General features: G+C 34.0%; 1 protein-coding gene across 6 annotated transcripts in view; it reads right to left on the reverse strand.

Annotated features, from left to right (window-relative positions):
- Positions 1–21,097, reverse strand: part of LOC142221773 (uncharacterized) — a 68,281-nt gene that overhangs the window by 27,793 nt on the left and 19,391 nt on the right. Inside the window, exons 1-2 of one of the 6 annotated variants that reach the window (XM_075291571.1) lie at positions 14,832–15,059; positions 7,765–8,231 (exon numbers count right to left, since the gene is read on the reverse strand). The exons of 1 other annotated variant lie outside the window; for it this stretch is intronic. In XM_075291571.1, coding sequence (XP_075147686.1) covers positions 7,765–7,864 — 100 coding nt within the window. In that variant the 5' untranslated portion in view covers positions 7,865–8,231; positions 14,832–15,059. Of the gene's footprint in view, positions 1–7,764; positions 8,232–14,673; positions 15,060–21,097 lie in introns of those variants that run through there. 4 more of the 6 variants (XM_075291570.1, XM_075291569.1, XM_075291573.1 and 1 more) reach the window with 4 other exon arrangements.

Raw genomic sequence — 21,097 nt, forward strand, 5'->3', positions numbered from 1 at the left:
TCGATGCTAGTTCGATCGAAGTACTTAAAAAGCAATGGTTTTTAAACAACCTTCAATTTGTACCACAGTCAATCTGGAAAGGGCTTCTAAAGAAGTACTTTAGAAGCCATGAATACCAATTTCCCGTTGTTGTATAAAGCGTAGTTCTTTCGTCTTTCAAAATAGTAAATATTTTTTGTTTGTATGTTTACGTAGTATTGAAGCCGAATTAGAAATTATTTAACACAATTTATAATTTATTGTACATATTTGCATATAACAATAGCGGCATGCTTTTTTGTTTGTTTATTTTTTATTCTTGCGAATGGTATGCGAGAATATTTTTGACTTTTTATTATTAAATACCATATGGAGAATAGACAGGCATAGAATAAGAAAACCACTTGCTATAGTCGTAAACTCAAACTCAAAAGATATGACAAATATTATATTGAAATTTATGCAAATAATTCCTATGACAAAGACCCTTGCTATTATTGGTCGTCTAGAAATGGAATGATTTTTATAGAAAGGTGTTTCTTCAAAAAAAATCTAAAATAAAATTTGAGTTAAACCGGTTTTGTCAGACAATAATCAATATGACACTTGTAAACATAATACAAATTGTTTATCTTTGATTTTAGCACAGTTAAAGTGCTTAATGTGTTTGTGATTGTTAAATGAGTGTAAATATGATTTAATATCAGTAAAAAAGATTTTGTATTATTGTTGCACAATCCCCAAGATAAATTATTATACCATTCACAATTAGAAATACCAACCCGAATATAACTTATCAACAATTTTAAATAAACTTTTCAACTTTTTTTTAAATAGAGGAAAGTTAATTTCCCACTATTCACAAAATTTCCAATTTCAATTCCATTTCAGTTTGATATCTTCAATTTTGGACAAGTACAAGTTAGAAGTACAGTGAAAAAAATATTGACCAAATGTTTAACATTACCTTACCTAAATTTCATTAAATTTACAAATTTCTTTAAAATTAAGACATTTTAATTAAATTAATGTTAATAAACTGAATTTTATATATTTTAGTACATTCGTCGTTTAAATTTGCGTCCGTCCATCTGTTGAAATCACGCTAACATCCGAACGAGACAAAATATCGACTTGAATCTAGGGATAAGTAGTTGTTATTGATGTATGTCGGATGGTATTTACAAATGGGCATTTAGATCACTTTTACCTATAGCCCCCATATAAACCGACCACCAGATTTGGCTTGCAGAGCCTCTTAGAGAAGCAAATTTCATCCTATCCGATTTGCTAAGTGGTGTTAGTATATGGTCTCTAACAACCATGCAATAATTGGTCCATATCGGTCCATAATTATATATAGCCCCACATACACGCAAAAAAATAATTCTTTCCTCCCAAACGAAATTTTAGACAAACAAAGTTCGTTTCTCATTTGCTTTTCGCTGTAAGGACATGTATTTGGAAGAAAAGTATATACTTTTTGTGATGAACGTTTATTCTTTTCCAGGATGTAAAAGTAATTTCATAAAGACAAACTCAAAAAAACATTGTTTTCTTGCTAATTGCATTTTCCCTCACATCTTTCTCACATCCCCGAGGTTTTTTAGTTCTTAACACCTTTTCCTGTAATACCAACAATGTAGAAGAAATTATACGATTTTATAAATTTTTAAAATTTTTTTACCTTTCGCCTGGTCGGAGAATCGAACCGCGGACCATGCACGCTAACCACTGAGCTGTGTACCTGTTATGGTCATCAATAGATAAATATCCATATAAGTTATATTTATATAGCATAGCTTGCGGCGCCCACGAACCGAATAAACAAAGTTTATTTAACAGAAACAAGCATTTAGTTTGGCACTGTGGAGCAGTGGTTGCTACGTCCGACTTGAATGCCAAGGCTCGTGGGTTCGACCCCTGCTTCGACCAAAGTTTTTTTTGTTTTTTTTTTTTTACATATATTCCAAATTTTGAACTGTAAAATGTGTCTTATTAAAGACTTAAAGTCAGAAAAGAACGAAATGGACTGTGTTGTTGTTTCAAAAATAACTTTTTTTTATTGAAAAAATAAAAGTTTTTTGGTGATAAAAGTTTAAAATTTTCGAAGCAGTTCAAAAAACTCTAACAAAAGAAAAACGTTTCCGGTACCGACCCCCAGATTTGAACTCCAGAGCCTTTTGGAGAAGCAAAATTCATCCGATCCGTTTGAAATTGGGTACGTGATGTTAGTATATGGTATCCAACAACCATGCAGGAATTGGTTCATATCAGTCCATAATTATATATAGCCCCCATATAAACCGATCCCCAGATTTTACCTTCGGTGCCTTTTGGAGAAGCAAAATTCATCTGATCTGGTTCAAAAATTTGGTACGTGGTGTTAGTATATGGTCTTTAACAACCATGCCAAAATTTGTCCATATCGGTGCCTAATCATATATAGCCCCCATATAAACCGATCCGCAGATATGGACTATACGTAAAGACGGCCCGATATGGTCCATTTGCAATACCATTCGATCTACATCAATAACAACTACTTGTGCCAAGTTTCAAGTCGATAGCTTGTTCTGTTCGGAAGTTAGTGTGATTTCAACAGACGGACATAGCTACACCCAGAGAAGGAATATGATCACCTCAAACATGTTTTAAGAGCAAAATGTTATTTTTGGGTGGTAACCATGTAACATGGTTTTCGCAACCATGTTATTTTCTCGGAAATCATGTATCTAATCTCGGCAAGCAGGTTATATTTGACGAGAAAATAACATTTTAGTGACAAACATGTTACATGGTCACCATACAAAAAAAACATTTTGCTCTTGAAACATGTTTGAGGTGATCATATTCCTTCTCTGCGTGTAGATCGACTCAGAATTTCATTATGACCCAAAATATATATTCTTTATGGGGTCTTATTTCGATGTGTTACAAACGGAATAACGAAGTTAATGGGTGTATATTAACTTTGTCATGGTAGAGGAAATAATAAGTCGGTCGGTAGTGTTTACATTGAATTTTTTTCATAAAATTCCATACAATTTCCAGTTTTCAGTATCCTTAAGAACAATTTACAATTAAAACATGGTAGGGTTTAATACATTTTGTATCTTCTTATTAAGTAATAGTGTAAAACTATAAATTTGTCAACAATCCCGACAAAAGCAGCTTGTCAGATGTTAATGTGTTTTGGTCACAATTCACTGGATTGTGGCATGATACATTGGAAAATTGATAACACCCACTGAAGTACCAATCAATTAAATTGGACTGTCATGCTTTGCACATTTTTCAAAAGAATTATCTATTCACGTGATTTGAGTGATACTTTGTATGTCACCGGCGAAAAGCAGAACAAAGTATCAAATCAAGTCGCAGAGAAATGATCCACCACCTCGATTACTTTAAAAACATATAAACACCACTTGGATATTGGCAAACACATGTCATTGAATGTAAACCCCATTTCTATGGGTGTTTGTAATTTTTGCGATAAAAGCCCAAAATGAACCTAGAGTCGTTATCACATGGAAAAGTGTAATTAGCAATTAACCAAAGCCAATCCCCCAATTGACCTCCAAAACGTAACGTTGTGTATCTCTTGCATGCCATTAGCCCAAATTGTGCGTTCCACATGTGCTTTAGAGTTTTTCATAGTTTTATCGCAAAAATGGAAAAACAATTTACCGGCTTTTATGGCATAAACAAATTATGTATCAACAAATGCTCATTCTGCTATAGTTACTCTCAAGTGTTCTGGGGATTTACAAAATACAAAAGAACCTAACTCACTTAAACATTCGACACTGGAGATCGGTTTGTATAAGACTACCTAGCAAAAAACTTGCTAAATTTTCAACAGCTTTGTAAAGGAAGAAAATTCAAGGAGCACTTACCCTTGCAAGGAATTCATCGATGAATTTATAAAGAAATGTTCCATCTAAATGCGCTTTTTCTATGTATTAATTTCAGTCGCACAATATATGGATGTGGAGAGCATGAAATCGTAACTTGTCGCATTGTTCGTAAGAAGTTGTGATAAAATACACAAACAACTCTACTTTACAGGAGTACAACCTTGTAAGCGATAGACGAAGCACCTGCTTACCCTAGTGCAACTCAGCTGCGCTAATTTTACCACCACCATTATTTACATATTTTAAGAACGTTGTTCGTCTTATATGTGGAGAATGAAGCGCTGTATTCTGCGCTGAAAAAATTGTGAGTAAAAGTTGTGCCTACAGTATGGACACTATAATATTACTGCTTGCACATTTACAATTATTTTTTGCTGGGTATATCCGATTATAGTAAGTCAGATGTGAAATGATGTTCTCGAAACATCTTGGACGGATTTTCAAGAAACCAGAACTTTTATTTTTTGGCTGCTCGCGAATACCTTTAGAATCACGAACAGTGGTTATCAGTTCGAGGAAGTGATCTGCATTTACTAGATGCGTTCACGGAACAATGTAGCCGACTCTTTTTTGTGGGCGGCCAATTTTTAATACCGTAGACGGCATCTTATTAATGGCTGAGCCCATAACATAAAAATATTCAACATAGCAAAACTTTTAATTACTCAATAATCTTGAAAGTACAAAATTGGTAAGCAATTACCTTTAAATGGGAATCTTCTTAACTTTCTCACCCCCATATGGAAAGTACACCTCTGCAGCTTTACGGAGAGCTAAATTATAAAAGGGAACGAGATATAAGAATATAATCTTGTTTACGTGAAATAAACAACAACAGTTTGTGCAAACACGATTCGGTAATTCATTATTCCCAAGCATACGGTATTGCTAGGGATATGGCATAAATTCTCTTGGTAAGCACCTTTTCACCTCAACTCCGAAGGTCTGCATTAATCTAAATATTTTCAAATCCATGGTAAAAATTACAAGGTGGCCGATATGTAATGCAACAGAGTAAAGCACTATATTTTTTTCATTTCGTATTCAATTTTATTAAAAGTTCAGTTTATATTTGTTCGAATTGCCCAACTTTAACACAAATTATGGATCTGTGAAACTGGAGCTGTGGTATTTTGTTCCATTCCCGGTTAAGCGCCATCTTAATATGATCGCCACATTGGAAGTTTCAGTGCCAACCATATTCTCCAAAATGTCAAAGGCCACGACGCACGCGTGATTCACGACAATTTCGTGTCACGTGCACACCTTTAGAATGGCGATGGGGGTATTCCGTTTGTCATTCCGTTTGTAACACATCGAAATATCGATTTCCGTATATATATTTTTTCTTGATGCAGGGAGAAATTGTAAGAGGATATAAGTATGTTTGTCTGGCCGTCTGTTGTAATTAGAGGTGTGTACGTGAGTAATAGTTTACTCACGCTCACGCACACTCACGACTGAAAAATCATACTCACGCACACTCACGCACGATATTTTTTGGTAGGACTCACGCTCACTCACGAAAAGAAAATTTATACTCACGCACGAAAACGTCGTGACTCACGAAAAATATCGTGACTCACAAATAATTTTATGATTAATTTACCTTACCGAAGTGTCTGAAAACATGAGCATTACTAAAATCGAGAGTGTTTTTAAACTCTTAACACTGGACACCTGGCACTAAAATTGTAATTGAATTTAACTCTTAACCGTTTTATGTTGGTGAGCAGGAATATTTTCGTGAGTGTAATTCGTTATTCACGCACACTCACGAAGATATTATTTTCGTGACTCACGCTCACGCACGACATTATGGTTTGTTAATCACGCTCACGCACACTCACGCTGTTGTCACGCGTGACTCACGAAAATTTTCGTGAGTCACGACAATTTCGTGTCACGTGCACACCTCTAGTTGTAATTACGCTACAGCCTTCAATAATCGTCCTGAAATTTGGCACAGATTCGTCTTTTGTCTGCACACAAGACAAGTTCGTAGATGGGCTATATCGGCCTAGGTTTTGATATAGCTCCCATATAAACCGATCCCCCGATTTGGGGTCTTGAGTACCTACACACCGCAATTTTCATGCGATTTGCCTGAAATTAGAAATCTAGCGATATTTTAGGTCCACAAAGTGGTGTGCCGAATATGATGTATATCGGTATAGCCCCCATATAGGTGGATCTCCCGATTTGACTTCTTGAGAGTATAGCACCCCAATTTTCATCCGATTTGGCTGAAATTCAAAATGTAAAGGTATTTTAGATCCAAAAAGAGTTGTGGCGAATATGATGTGTATCGATCCACGTTTTGGTATAGCCCCCATATAGACCGATCTTTATACATGACAGACTTGACTTCTTGGGTTTCTAAACACCGCAATATTTATCCGATTTGTTTGAAACTCAAAATCTAGACATATTTTCGATCCACAAAGTGGTGTGCCGAATATGGTGCATATCGGCCCACGTTTTGGTATAGGCCCCATATAGTTCGATCTCTCAATTTTACTTCTTGAGAGTCCGATTTGGCTGAAATTCAAAATGTAAAGGTATTTTAGGTCCGAAAAGAGTTGTAGACCGATCTCCAGTTTTGACTTTTGGTCCACAAGGAGATGTGCCGAATAAGGTACATACTGATCCAGGCTTTGATATAGCTCTCGTATAAACCGATCCCCCGATTTGGGATCTTGAGCACTTATATACCGCAATTTTCATACGATTTGTTTGCAATTGGAAATCTAGAAATTATTTAGGTCCACAAAGAGGCGTTTATCGGTTCATGTTTTCATATACACCGAAAGAATTCTCTTCGTTAATTTTTCATTAACTATTCTTCGTGAATTCTTCATTAAAACAACGAAATTTTCATTCATTTTCGTTAATTTTACGAAGAACATTTTACGAATATACGAAACGTCTACGAAATATTTTTTTTTCTAAAAATTCGAAAATTTTTCAAAAAAAGTACGGAAGTGTTTCATAAAAAGTATGAAACATTTTCATAAAAAGAACAATTTTTTTCTTACAAAGTACGAAATATTTCGCACTTTTAATGAAAAGTTTCTTTGGTTGTAAAACAACGACAAACTTGGTACTTTTAATGAAATTTTTCGTTCTTTTTACGAAGAGAATTCTTTCGGTGAAGACCCCATATAGCCCGATCACGGTCTATATTTTGGTGTGGCACCCATATAAACCAATCTGCCGTTTTAAAATCTTGGACCTCTACACACCACAATTTTTATCCGATCGCCGTGAATTTGTAAATATAGATTTACAAATTCACGGCGACCAATTTCCCCATTTAACTTCTTGAGAGGATAGAAGGTGCATGGGGCATCTAAATTGCACGAAGCTAGAAGTAATAATTTCCCGAGTTTACACCTCGTGCTCATTCGAGTAATGGGGATAAACATCTATAGAATTATTCAAATCATATGAAACTCGTTATTCTATCGGATTTTCGAGCACATTTTGACGAGATTTTTACGATACCTATAAAACTCAAACAAAACTGGTTCTTGTAAATCCAGAATCTGGTGTATCCTCCATATGTAGAAACTCTAAATGTAACTTCGGGAAGATTATCATTTGCTAGTGAGAATATCTGTCATCAAATCCACCCGGGCCGAACTTATTGGCGTATATAGTTGTTTTTATCTATGCATTGAGGGTCTATTAGACTCGGCCTTGGCGACCTTTAGGCCGTATGTACTTGGTTTTTATATTTCCAGTCCAATATTTTCCCGACAAAACAAAGCTTTATACATATGCTATTTTCCAAGTGTAGGTAAATTTTATAAATTTGATATTATATTCTTAAATAGTAAATTCTGGAGCGAATACCTACTGTTCATTTTCCGCACATGTGATGTGGTCAATTTTCCCTCTTTGTATCGCTTGACCAATTCCATAATGGCATTTTTGCGAGGTTTATCGTCGGCGACCATTTAAAACAGGAAATTTTAAACGTTTTTATAAAATTATTTTGTTTTTTGCGGTATAGCAAGTGTACATGTGTCGTTTAATATCTAATAATTATAAACTGATTGTTTCACAAAAACAAAATGGGTTTGAGGGTGGTGTTATCGGGTTAATGGGGGTTGTTGTTCTTTTTTCAGCTTTAGTTTTTTTACGTTTTTTCTATTTTAAATATCACATTTGGCACTTTCAGAATGAATGATTTCGTTATGGAATTATATATTTTTTTTTCTTTAAGGAATTCGCCTTTAATCTTGGCAATTTGTATAAAATTTCAAATACGTTTGCTTTCACATGCTCACAATTCCACTGGATATGGACGTGTTAGTTATCGTACTGGAAATATTTTGCATAGGTTTTAATAAATAAAAATATAAATAAAACTGCTCTGTTATGTGGGAAGAAAGTTTCTGGTATTATAGATATTAAGCTTGCAAAGCTACAAAAAATATTGACTCTTTATTTTACATTAAGAACACAAAAAGATTTTTTTAATTTAAAGACAAATTCGTGAACCTCGTTTTAATGTAGTTTTCTCCATAAATTTGTTGTTTTCCTTTGAATTAATAACCCTCTGTGTTAGCTACCTTGTAAAGTTTGAAATATTTTTTTAGTTTCCCCATACTAATCAAAATATTTTTCCTTGTCCATTCATTGTGGAATACCCTTTTTACGTTTATCCCTACCTCATTTCCATATGGAAGTTCTATGTACACAGAATTTACCCTTACATATTTTAATACATACTCTTTAACAAATATAATAAATAGTGTGTAATAAATTACACGGTATGGCTTTATTATTGTTTAATATGCCTATAAAATGCGTATTTATAGACATTTATAGTTTATAAACAAATCTGAAATTGCTGGCGCATTTTGACACTTTAATGAACTGTTTGCTTTGTTACATGGACACGTCCCACTTGAAACGATACTGGAAAAAAATATTGAAAATCATCGAACCATACAGCACAAATTCAAAGTGTAAATAAAATTTTATTTTTAGAGCACTCTTTAATTTCGCATCGATTTTCTTTAGCAATTATACATAGCGAAATGTACAAATATTTCACATGAATTGATTTTGAATAAATAAAATTTTCCGAATGTGTGAAATGACGGTGAATACACGCAGAGAAAATTCATATGAAGATATGTCACAGTAGCCTTTTAATACTTTTATTTTTTTTTTTTTTTAGTTTTTTTTTTTATTATACCCTGCGCCACACTGTGGAACAGGGTATTATAAGTTAGTGCATATGTTTGCAACACCCAGAAGGAGACGAGATAGACACATGGTGTCTTTGGCAAAAATGCTCAGGGTGGGCTCCTGAGTCGATTTAGCCATTTCCGTCTGTCCGTGAACAGATTTTTGTAATCAAAGTCTAAGTCGCAGTTTTAGTCCAATCGACTTCAAATTTGGCACAAGTATGTGTTTTGGCTCAGAATAGAACCCTATTGATTTTGGAAGAAATCGGTTCAGACTTAGATATAGCTCCCGATATATATATTTCGCCCGATATGGACTTATATGGCCCAGAAGCCAGAGTTTTACCCCAATTTGGTTGAAATTTTGCACTAGGAGTACAATTAGTAGTGTAGTCAAGTGTGCCAAATTTTATTAAAATCGGTTCAGATTTAGATATAGCTCCCATATATATCGTTCGCCCGATTTACACATTTAATTGAAATTTTGCACGGGGAGTAGAATTGGCATTGTAGCTATGCGTGCCAAATTTGGTTGAAATCGGTTCAGATTTAGATATAGCTCCCATATATATCGTTCGCCCGATTTACACTCATATGACCACAGAGGCCAATTTTTTGCTCCGATTTAGTTGAAATTTTGCACAGGGAGTAGAATTAGCATTGTAGCTATGCGTGCCAAATTTGGTTGAAATCGGTTCAGGTTTAGATATATCTCCCATATATAGCTTTTGCCCGATTTACACTCATATGACCACAGAGGCCAATTTTTTGCTCCGATTTAGTTGAAATTTTGCACAGGGAGTAGAATTAGCATTGTAGCTATGCGTGCCAAATTTGGTTGAAATCGGTTCAGATTTAGATATATCTCCCATATATATGTTTTTCTAATTTCGACAAAAATGGTCAAAATACCAACATTTTCCTTGTAAAATCGCCACTGTTTAGTCGAAAAGTTTTAAAAATGACTCTAATTTTCCTAAACTTCCAATACATATATATCGAGCGATAAATCATAAATAAACTTTTGCGAAGTTTCCTCAAAATTGCTTCAGATTTAAATGTTTCCCATATTTTTTAATAACATTGTGTTCCACCCTAGTGCATTAGCCGACTTAAATTTTGAGTCTATAGATTTTGTAGAAGTCTATCAAATTCTGTCCAGATCGAGTGATATTTAAATGTATGTATTTGGGACAAACCTTTATATATAGCCCCCAACACATTTGATGGATGTGATATGGTATCGAAAATTTAGATCTACAAAGTGGTGCAGGGTATAATATAGTCGGCCCCGCCAGGGTATAATATAGACTTTCCTTACTTGTTTTTAGTTAATTTTTTCTTCTATGAGAGGATTTAATTTTGTGAATTGCAGTTAAAAAGTACAACAGGTCATTAAATTTTCCTGGTTTTAACAACGCTTTGTGGAAATCTCAAAATGTGGGGTACAATTTAATTCAATTCTCGTGCGAGATAGTTCATTCTTCCTATAAAACAGTTTACTTTTTTTCGGTGTAAAAAACACCTCCAAGAAAATATTTACCGGTATAAATAGGGGAGTCTATAAATAAATACGAACCGATATGAACCAATTTTTGCTCGGTTTATGTAGTGGCTATAAATAATTATAGACCGATATTAACCAATTTATGCATGGCTGTTAAAGGATATATGCTAACTCAACGTACAACGTATAGTAATCGAATCGGATGAAATTTGCTCCTCCAAGAGGTTCTTGAGGTCAAACCTGGGCATCGGTTTAAATGGGGCTATATATAATTATAGACCGATATAGACCAATTTTTGCATGTATGTTAGTGGCTACTTACACCACGGATCGGATAAACTTTGCTCCTTCAAGAGGGCCCGCAAACAAAATCTGGGGATCGGTTTATAATTATGGACCGATATGGACCAATTGCATAAATGTTAGATACCATATACTAACACCACATACCAAATTTCAACCCGATCGGATGAAATTTGTTTCTCTAAGAGGCTCCGCAAGCCAAATCTGGGGGTCTGTTTATATGCTGACTATGCGTGAAAATGGACAGATTTCAATTCGATAGCTTGTTTCGGAAGTTAGCGTGATTTCAACAGACAGACGGATAGACATCGCTAGATCGACTTAGAATTTGACCACGACTCAGAATACAAACGGAATAACAAAGTTTATATACGCCCCATCGACTCAGAATTTAATTCTAAGACGATCGGTCTACTAAAAGATGGGTCTATGACTACTCTTTCTCGGCATTACATACAAATGCACAAACTTATTATACCCTGTGCCACAGTAGTGGTGAAGGGTATAAAAATTTGAAAACTCGAAATGTCGACTTTTGCAAAATTTTAAGTCTCTGATTACAATCTCTAGTGCATTTTGGTAAACGGCTACTGTTGAAATTTCTGCAGATCAGACTCGTATCTTTTAACGCGTGTGAAAAGTGCTGAAATAAGGGTCACACTTTGGATTCTATAAACTCCGCTTAGGTGCCTTCAACCTGCTACAGAGTATAATATTACAAAATTTCACGATCTCTTCTTGGCAGGCCGTCCATTTATAAAAATAACAAATAAAAGATATAAAAAATATCACCAATCAACAATTAAAAAGTTGATTGAAGTTGAAAATTAATAAATTAATTGATACAATTAACTTTTTAATCAAACTTAGAGGACTAACGGCCATTTTCATGTAGCTCCGTTAGACTTTAACTGCCAGTTAACAGAAAGTAAATTGCAAATATATTCTCTCCGGTTAAATTTTACTGAAAAATTTTCGTCAGTTAAGTTCCTAAGTGGCCTATGGAATATAAAAGCAAGATGACAGCTTCGTCTATAATACGTTTTAAAAGTTGGTTAGTTAACGGAACACTAACGGAGCTTTATGAAAATGGGGGTAAGTCAGTTAAAAAATATGGAAAAAAATTTAATTTTTAATTTCTTCAAACAACCAAACTAAAAACACTAAGTCAGTTATTAAAGTAATTGAAATTACCTTTTCAGATAAAAAATTAATTGAGTTTTACAATAAACATCAATTAATTTTTTAATTGAATCAATTAAAAAATTAATTGGAATTTGCTAATGAAATCAATTTATTTTTTAATCAAGTAATTTTTTATAACAAATTAAAACTGTGATTGATATTATCATTTTCGGGATTAAAGACATTTCGATTAAAAAATAATTGTATCAATTAATTTCGTAATTGAATCAGAAAAAAGTTTTTGCCTGTATATGAACAAAATGAAAATTAGGTTTTAATATTGGTTGTACGATTAATCTCATAGCGGCTCCCATATTTTAGTTTGATATTTTAATTGATAATTGGCCTACGCCAAGTAGACATAATTTCGTCGGGTCAGCCATTAACTCGCCGCCGCCGATGGTGTCAGTCACCGCCGACAAAATGGTTCGGCTTCAGTTTCTGACCTGGAGAAGGGTAAGTTGACCACAAAGCATGCCTTTGACGAATTATTGAAGCGATTCGGTAAACTTCCTGTGATCTTTACTCGTTACACCTAAAAAACAAACATGTTCAAGAGCATTTTATATTTGGATGGTGAACATGGAACATGTTTATCGCAACCATGTTGTTCTCTCGAAAATTATGAATGTGATTTCGGCAACCATATATATGTTTGCCAAGAAAACAATATTTTTGGCACAAAATTTTCCATCCTCACCGTCCAAAAATAACATTTTGCTTTCAGCCAGAGAAGGAATATGGTCACCTCAACCATGTTTCGAGATCAAAATGTTATTTTTGGACGGAGAACATGTAACATGTTTGCGGCAACCATGTTAACATATTTTCTCAAAAAGCATATGTTTGATTTCGGCAATTATGTATATGTTTGCCGAGAAAACAACATTTTCGCGACAAAAATGTTCCATGGTAACCATCCAAAAATAACATGTTGCTCTTAAAACATGTTTGGGGTGACCATATTCCCTCTCTGCGTGTATTTCTTCTCTGCGTGAAGGCATAAAAATCACGATGTCAATTATCAGTCAGTAAATATTTTCTTTTTAAGGCTGTTTGATATTTTTTGCAGGTCAAGTTTTTGTTGGCCCATCCTCGTATGTTTTATATTTTAAAACTTCTAGCAAATCGTATAAAACTACCGGCCTGACCTAACCTAGGTTGTTTCACCACAATGTGAAATGCCGTTCGGGCTCGGTTTTAAAAAGGAAGTCCCTTGTCATTGAGCTAAACATAGAATCGGGCACTCATTCACAGAAAAAAATATCACCAAAATATTCCTAATTAAAAAGTTGATTGAAGTTGAAAACATTTTCAATTAAAAAATTAATTGCGACTATTAACCTCTTAATCAAACTAGGAACATTGAGTCAATGATTGAAATTTTCAATTAAAAAATTAATTGATACAATTTTTTAATCAAATTCGAAAGAGTAAGCCAGTTAAAAAATTATGGATACATATTTTTTTTTTAATTTTTAGTTAAATTTTTTTGAAACATTCAATTTTTGAATCAAACTAAAAAGGATTAAAAATAGTTAAAGAAGTGATTGAAATATAGTATTGTGATTAAAAATAGTTTCGTTATTAATGAAAATTTAATTGAATCAATTAAAAAAATTATTGAAAATTGCTAATGAAATCAATTAATTTTTTAATCAATTTTTTTATACTCAATTAAAACTGTCATTCATACTATCATTTTCGTGATTGAAGACATTTCAATTAACAAATTAATTGGATCAGTTAATTTTGTGATTAAATCAGAAAAAAAATTTTGTGTGTTGATAAGAGAAAAATTCACCACACACTTCATTGATACAACGATTTTTTAAACTTTTCATTAAAGGGTTTTTGTCCTTGGAGTTAAATTATTCGACATTAAAATGGATATCTTTATGTAAAATAATATTCCATGGAACTTGGCTTTAAAAAATTTGATACACTTCTTAAGTTCTTAGGATAGGAAACATACGGCTAAATGAGCTCTGGAGACACATAGAGCTATTTGGAAACAGTACAATGGTAGTGGGGCGATGAAAATACTTTGGGTTGACCCAAACACGAGAAGAAGAAACACTGGCAATGAAGACCAACCACCTAAAGTTGAAGGCACATGTTTGTCGAGTAGGAACAACGGAAATTGATGTATGTAGGGCATTTTGTGATTATTAGGAAAACTTGGAGCACTACCAATGTAAATGACCTCCCTTCACCACCCGTCGAGGCAAATGAGCAATTCAGAACCTGCTACAGTTTGGAAAAGGGGACAGGAAACAAATTGTGGGTAGTGTCATAATAGACTTTTAACTATTCAGTAACAATGACTATCCTAAATGTATTCAGGTGACGTTGATCCTCTCCTCCAATGTAAATTAACATCTTGAAAAGTAGTTGGCGGTACAGGCCACATAGCGCCAATTGCTTCCCTAATATTATTACTTTTTATTAATATACCATCTATATATTGTTTATTTTCCCACAGAGCAATTTATTTATTTTCCATTAAATATTATTTTTTTGTCTATTCTCAATTTCATTTTCGTATTTAATTAACATCTCTATTGTATACCAATTCACCATGAACTGTGCAAAAATATTCTTGGGGCTTAATTTAATTTTTGTATTGTTGATGTTTTGTTGTTTTTGTTTTTTTTTTCTTTTCTTTAACGACTTCAGATAAATTCGATTTACGTTTGAACGCAATTTCTTATGATTTCATTTTTTTACTTTTTAATATTTTCTGTTTTTTTTTTTGTAACATGGAATTAATTTATTCAATGCAATAGAAATGAAATCTGGCGTCTATTGCAATCGAATGATTCGGTGATTAATTAATTCAAATATGCGCGCCAACCGGTCTTTAGTGGAAAGAAAAGCATACGACGGAGAATAACTACCGTTAAGTTTACGACAGCAACGAGCACAACCTATGCTTGGATACGTCGAACTGGAACTGAAATCCACCATGCTTTCAAGATGCCAAACGTTCAAACCATCAGAGTATTATGGACATGTATGAGTACTTGTAGACACAAGCGCTCCCAAACCCACCAGTAGCCCCCAAAGAACGTAAACGTATATTTATTGAATTTGGATAAAACCAACAATCAAAAGAGATAAACAAAACATAAAATAACATCACACAAACACACACAGACGTGGATATTGTCAAAAATCTGCCACCGTATCAAAATTGTATCTTTATTGAGAAAGTTATGTTGTCGATTTTTTTTTGTATCTAATTTAGAAATAATGATTCCCCCCACCAGACTTGTTGTTGTTTTTGTTTCAAACAATCTATTGGAGGTCACGGAATTTTGTAAACAGAGAGATATTGAGAGCATGTAGCTAACATGTTGGTGCTAGCTTTTTGTTTTCATAGACGAATGTTGGAGCTCTTTCTCTATTTTTCAATGTATAAAAACTCTCTGTTTTGTTGTTGTCTCCCATGTGTTCTTGATGGGTGGCAACAATGGCGTCATTCTTGAGTTATTTAATGTTTGTGTATTTTCTTCTTTTGTTTTGGTTTTGCGCTAATGTCGGTTTATATTTGCGTCGATCAGAGACATAGCTTTATGGGTTGTTAACACGCATTTCCCCAAAAATTCTGTATGATGCACAGTGGGGCATTTGTTTCAAGATGAAAAAAAACATTTCATTTGATATTGCCAATGTATATAAAACCTTTAGCGAGACTTTTCTTGAGTCATGATAATTTTTTGTTTGATATGTACACGCAAAAAAAAATAAAACATTTAGGCAGTTTCATGTATGTATTTCTGCGACAATGTTTTTTTTTTTTGCCGTAACTAATAAACTTTTTATTGGAAATCGACAATGTGCCTACTGTATTTATTTATTTATTTATTTTTTTATACCCTCCACCATAGGGTGGGGGGTATATAAACTTTGTCATTCCGTTTGTAACACATCGAAATATTGCTCTAAGACCCCATAAAGTATATATGTATATTCTGGGTCGTAGTGAAATTCTTAGTCGATCTGAGCATGTCCGTCCGTCCGTCCGTTTGTTGAAATCACGCTAACTTCCGAACGAAATAAGCTATCGACTTGAAACTTGGCACAAGTAGTTGTTATTGATATAGGTTGGATGGTATTGCAAATGGGCCATATCGGTCCACATTTACGTATAGCCCCCATATAAACGGACCCCCAAATTTGGCTTGCGATTGCTCTAAAAGAAGCCAATTTCATCCGATCAGGCTGAAATTTGGTACATCGTGTTAGTATATGGTCGCTAAAAACCATGCAAAAATTGGTTCACATCGGTCCATAATTATATATAGCCTCCATATAAACCGATCCCCAGATTTGGCTTGCGGAGCCTCTAAGAGGAGCAAAATTCATCCGATCCGGTTGAAATTTGGTACGTGGTGTTAGTATATGGTCTCTAACAACCATGCAAGAATTGGTCCATATCGGTCCATAATTATATATAGCCCCCATATAAATCGATCCCCAGATTTGTCCTCCGGAGCCTCTTGGAAGCCTCTTGAAATTTGCAACGTGGTGTTAGTATAAGGCCGCTAATAGCCATGCCAAAATTGGTCCATATCGGTCTATAGTTATATATAGCCGATCCCCAATCACACAAAAATTGGTCCATATCGGTTCATAATCATGGTTGCCACTCGAGCCAAAAATAATCTACCAAAATTTTATTTTTATAGAAAATTTTGTCAAAATTTTATTTCTATAGAAAATTTTGTCAAAATTTTATTTCTATAGAAAATTTTGTCAAAATTTTATTTCTATAGAAAAATTTTTTCCAACTTTTATTTCTATAGAAAATTTTTTCCAAATTTTATTTCTATAGAAAATTTTGTCAAAATTTTACCTCTATAGAAAATGTTGTCAAAATTTTATTTTGTCAAAATTTTATTTCTATAGAAACTTTAAACTTAATTATATACGTATTTAATCGGCCTTTTTTAGTTTACATATTATGTGGTATATATTACGGTGTTAGGAAGTTTTAAGATACCTTGCCATCGGCTTCAGTAGAAGTTTCTACGCAATCCATGGTGGAGGGTACATAAGCTTCGGCCTGGCCGAACTTACGGCCGTATATACTTGTTTTTTTTTTTTTCATTATAAACCGAACACTGCCGGAATTAAACTTAAAACCACATGAAACTACACACAATAACCTTTCTTCCCATACCAAAATGTCTGTGAATACATACTTGGCCTGCATCCATCCTTTTCTTTGTCAATTCAACAAACAATCCAAAAGACTAACTTCAAATCCGAAGCTCCAGATTTATCCAATTTTTAGTTTCAATATTACTTTTATAAAAAGTCATCGTCCCACCGTGCAATAAATATACATTGTGATTTGACGTTTTTGTTTGTGAATCTAAAATTTATGACTATTAGTTCTTCCATGAGTACAGTGTGTATGGCATGGCTTGTTCTTCGAGTATGGCGTCTCCCTTCTTTAATGCCAACCATAAACGAACATCTCAGAGTTACCGTTGCTTTAAAAGGTACCCACATCCATTTGTGGAACAACAATTACCACCATATGGTCAATTGAGAGATAGGTAGGTCGTTCGTTACCACCGGTAGTTTTTCATCATCATCGTCATGCGAAAAGTTTTCCCCCAAAGAAACGCCTTGAATTCTAAAATGATGACTCCCCCTTTGCAGTGATTGTCGTTTTTTACCTGATATTCTTTCTGATGGGTCTTTCTTTGCGATGGTCGTCGTTGTTGTTGGGCTTAAACGGTTTATAGTTGAATGGCAATAACGATTACGTGTAGATCCATATCACCGATGACCTTGCCGGCAAAAGTCATAAAGGTGAAGTTAATTAGTTTGGTGGTAGGGGAAAAAGCTTATTAATTTTCCTAAGTACACAACTATGTACGCGGAAAACACAAAGTAGCCTATTTGTAACGCCAGCCATTATTCCCAATACAATAATTTCCAAAGTGTTGCCAATTATGCATGTTTTACAGGTGTTTGTTTAATGTTGCAGCCCCCTCGCTCACACACTCTCAGGAAATGGTAACGCTAAGTGAATAACAGTTTCAATGTTTAATTTGAAAATTGGAAACAATACAAGTAACACGCAGAGGAATGTGATCACATTCAAGATCAAAATTTTATTTTTGGTTGGGGATGTTGTTGTTCGGCAAACATAAATTGCTTGCTGAAGTCAGATTCATAATTTTGGGAGAAATTAAACATGTTACATGTTCCCAATCCAAAACTAACATTTTGCTCTTAAAACACATTTACACTTTCTCTGGGTGTACGAGCTGGATGAGCTTAACCCCGACTGTCTAGATTTTTCATACATTTATAAAAATGTCGAAATACTACACGCAAAGAAAAAACGGAAACCTTTTTCTTTTGTTAACACTGTTCGTTTCTACCTTTAAGTCTTTAATAAGACACATTTTGAAGTTTCATTCTATAAATGTAATATAGTCTTATGTAATACCGAACATCTTTTCGAAATCTTGCAAACATTTTTGGAATATGTGTAAAATTACATATTTTATCCGTTTCCAAAAGTAGTATTTTTAAGAAAGTGACCAACAAAATCTATATTTCTGTTAAATAAAGTTTCTTTACATCGACTCGTGGGCGCCCAAAACTAGGCTCTATAAATATAACTGCCTAACAGTATGTGTTGTTTGTGCGTTGATGGCTATAGTGAAATAGAACTGTTGATGACGCCTGCTTCGTGTGTCAATTCTCCGTCCAGGCGAAAGGTAAAATTTTAAAAATTTCGTTTGTGAGAAAAGATTTTTTTTGTATTATCAGCACTTCTAGGGGTCTCTTCGAAAGTGGAAATCTGTCCAAGAACAACCGTGGAAATTCATAAGATTTCGAAGGCAGTATTACCGTTGGAAATTTGGAAAAAAAATCGCACAAACAGGCGCGTTCTCATAAAAAAACTCTCATTATGTATCTATTATGTGTGTAGATTTTTTTTTATTAAATAAAACATCCCATGAAAAAACCAAGTTGTACCAAAAAGTCATAAAAAGCTCTAATTTTTTGCTAGCCTGTGTATAGCTTTTTAAATTTTTATTAAATAAAACATTCTATGAAATTTAAAACTATCTTTGTGTGCGACAAATATCGCACATTTCGGAGGTTTAAAAATAAAGTTGTACCAAAAAGTCGCATGGAGCGAATATGATGCAAAATACGACTAAAGTCGCACTACGGTAACGCTGTTGAAAGGAGGTCCTACAATTGGACACGTAGTAAATAGGTCGAGATACACTGGATTGCATAGCGAAGCAAGCTCAAAAAATGCAATACGAACAAAAGGACTGCAAAAGAATGCAATAAGAACTAAAATGCTGGAAGTTATTCTACGCCAGATAGATGACAGACTTCGAAGATGGAAAAATCCGTATCGATAACAGGGTTGATGATACACGAAACAGAGTGGCATACTCTTGTTGGACAACAGTCAAGCAATTAGCACCAGTGTTACCGTTCTGCGATTTTAGTGACAAATTCGCAACTTTATTCAAGCTGTGATGCTTTTGTATCACTTTTTTCTTATGCCACTAAATGCAACACTTTTTACATGTTTGCCACCTTTTCATCATCTTGTGCCACTTTTTAATAAAATTTATTTATACTGTCAGATTTTTTATACATTGCGACCCTAAATACCGTTAATATTACGTATAGGGTCGGTGTCTTAACAATTAATCGAGTTCTCCATCCGAATACTATATTTGTGAACACATTTGCCTTTTTGTGTCATAATGTAGATAAACCATGAAGGATGATATAAAATTTCAAGCAATTAGAGGGGATCTAAATTAAAAAATATTTCACCATTCTTTAAAAAATACTAGTAGTGTAGTCAAGTGTGCAAAATTTGATTGAAATCGGTTCAAATTTAGATATAGCTCCCATATATATCTTTCGCCCGATATGGACTAATATGGTCCTAAAAGCCAGAGTTTTGGCCCAATTTGGTTGAAATTTTGCACAGGGAGTAGATTTAGCATTGTAGCTATGCGTGCCAAACTTGGTTGAAATCGATTCAGATTTAGATATAGCTCCCATATATATCTTTCGCCCGATATGCACCCACAAGCCAGAGCTTTATCCAGATTAGCTTGAATTTTTGCACAAGGAGTACAATTGGTAGTATAGTCATGTGTGCCAAATTTGATTGAAATCGGTTCAGATTTAGATATAGCTTCCATATATATTTTTCGCCCGATATGGACTTATATGGCCCCAGAAGCCAGAGTTTTGTCCCAATTTGGTTGAAATTTTGCACTAGAAGTACAATTAGTAATATAGTCATGTGTGCCAAATTTGATTGAAATCGGTTCAGATTTAGATATAGCTCCCATATATATGTTTTTCTGATTTCGACAAAAATTGTCAAAATACCAACATTTTCCTTGTTAAATCGCCACTGCTTAGTCGAAAAGTTGTAAAAATTACTCTAATTTTCCTAAACTTCTAATACATATATATCGAGCTATAAATCATAAATAAACTTTTGCGAAGTTTCCTTAAAATGGCTTCAGATTTAAATGTTTCCCATATTTTTTACTAACATTGTGTTCCACCCTAGTGCATTAGCCAACTTAAATTTTGAGTCTATAGATTTTGTAAAAGTCTATCAAATTCTGTCCAAATCGAGTGATATTTAAATGTATGTATTTGGGACAAACCTTTATATATAGCACCCAACACATTTGACGGATGTGATATGGTATCGAAAATTTAGATCTACAAAGTGGTGCAGGGTATAATATAGTCGGCCCCGCCCGACTTTAAACTTTCCTTACTTGTTTTTTACTAACACTGTGTTCCACCTCAGGGGATTAGCCGACTGAAATTTTAAGTCTACCTTTTTTTAAGAAGTCTAACAAATTTTGTCCAGATCGAATCAGATTTGAATGTATTCCCCTTTATAAATAGCACCCAACACATTTGACGAATTTGATATGGTATCGAAAATGTGGATGTAC

The sequence above is a fragment of the Haematobia irritans genome, chromosome 1, assembly GCF_050003625.1.
Source record: "Haematobia irritans isolate KBUSLIRL chromosome 1, ASM5000362v1, whole genome shotgun sequence".
NCBI lineage: Eukaryota > Metazoa > Arthropoda > Insecta > Diptera > Muscidae > Haematobia > Haematobia irritans.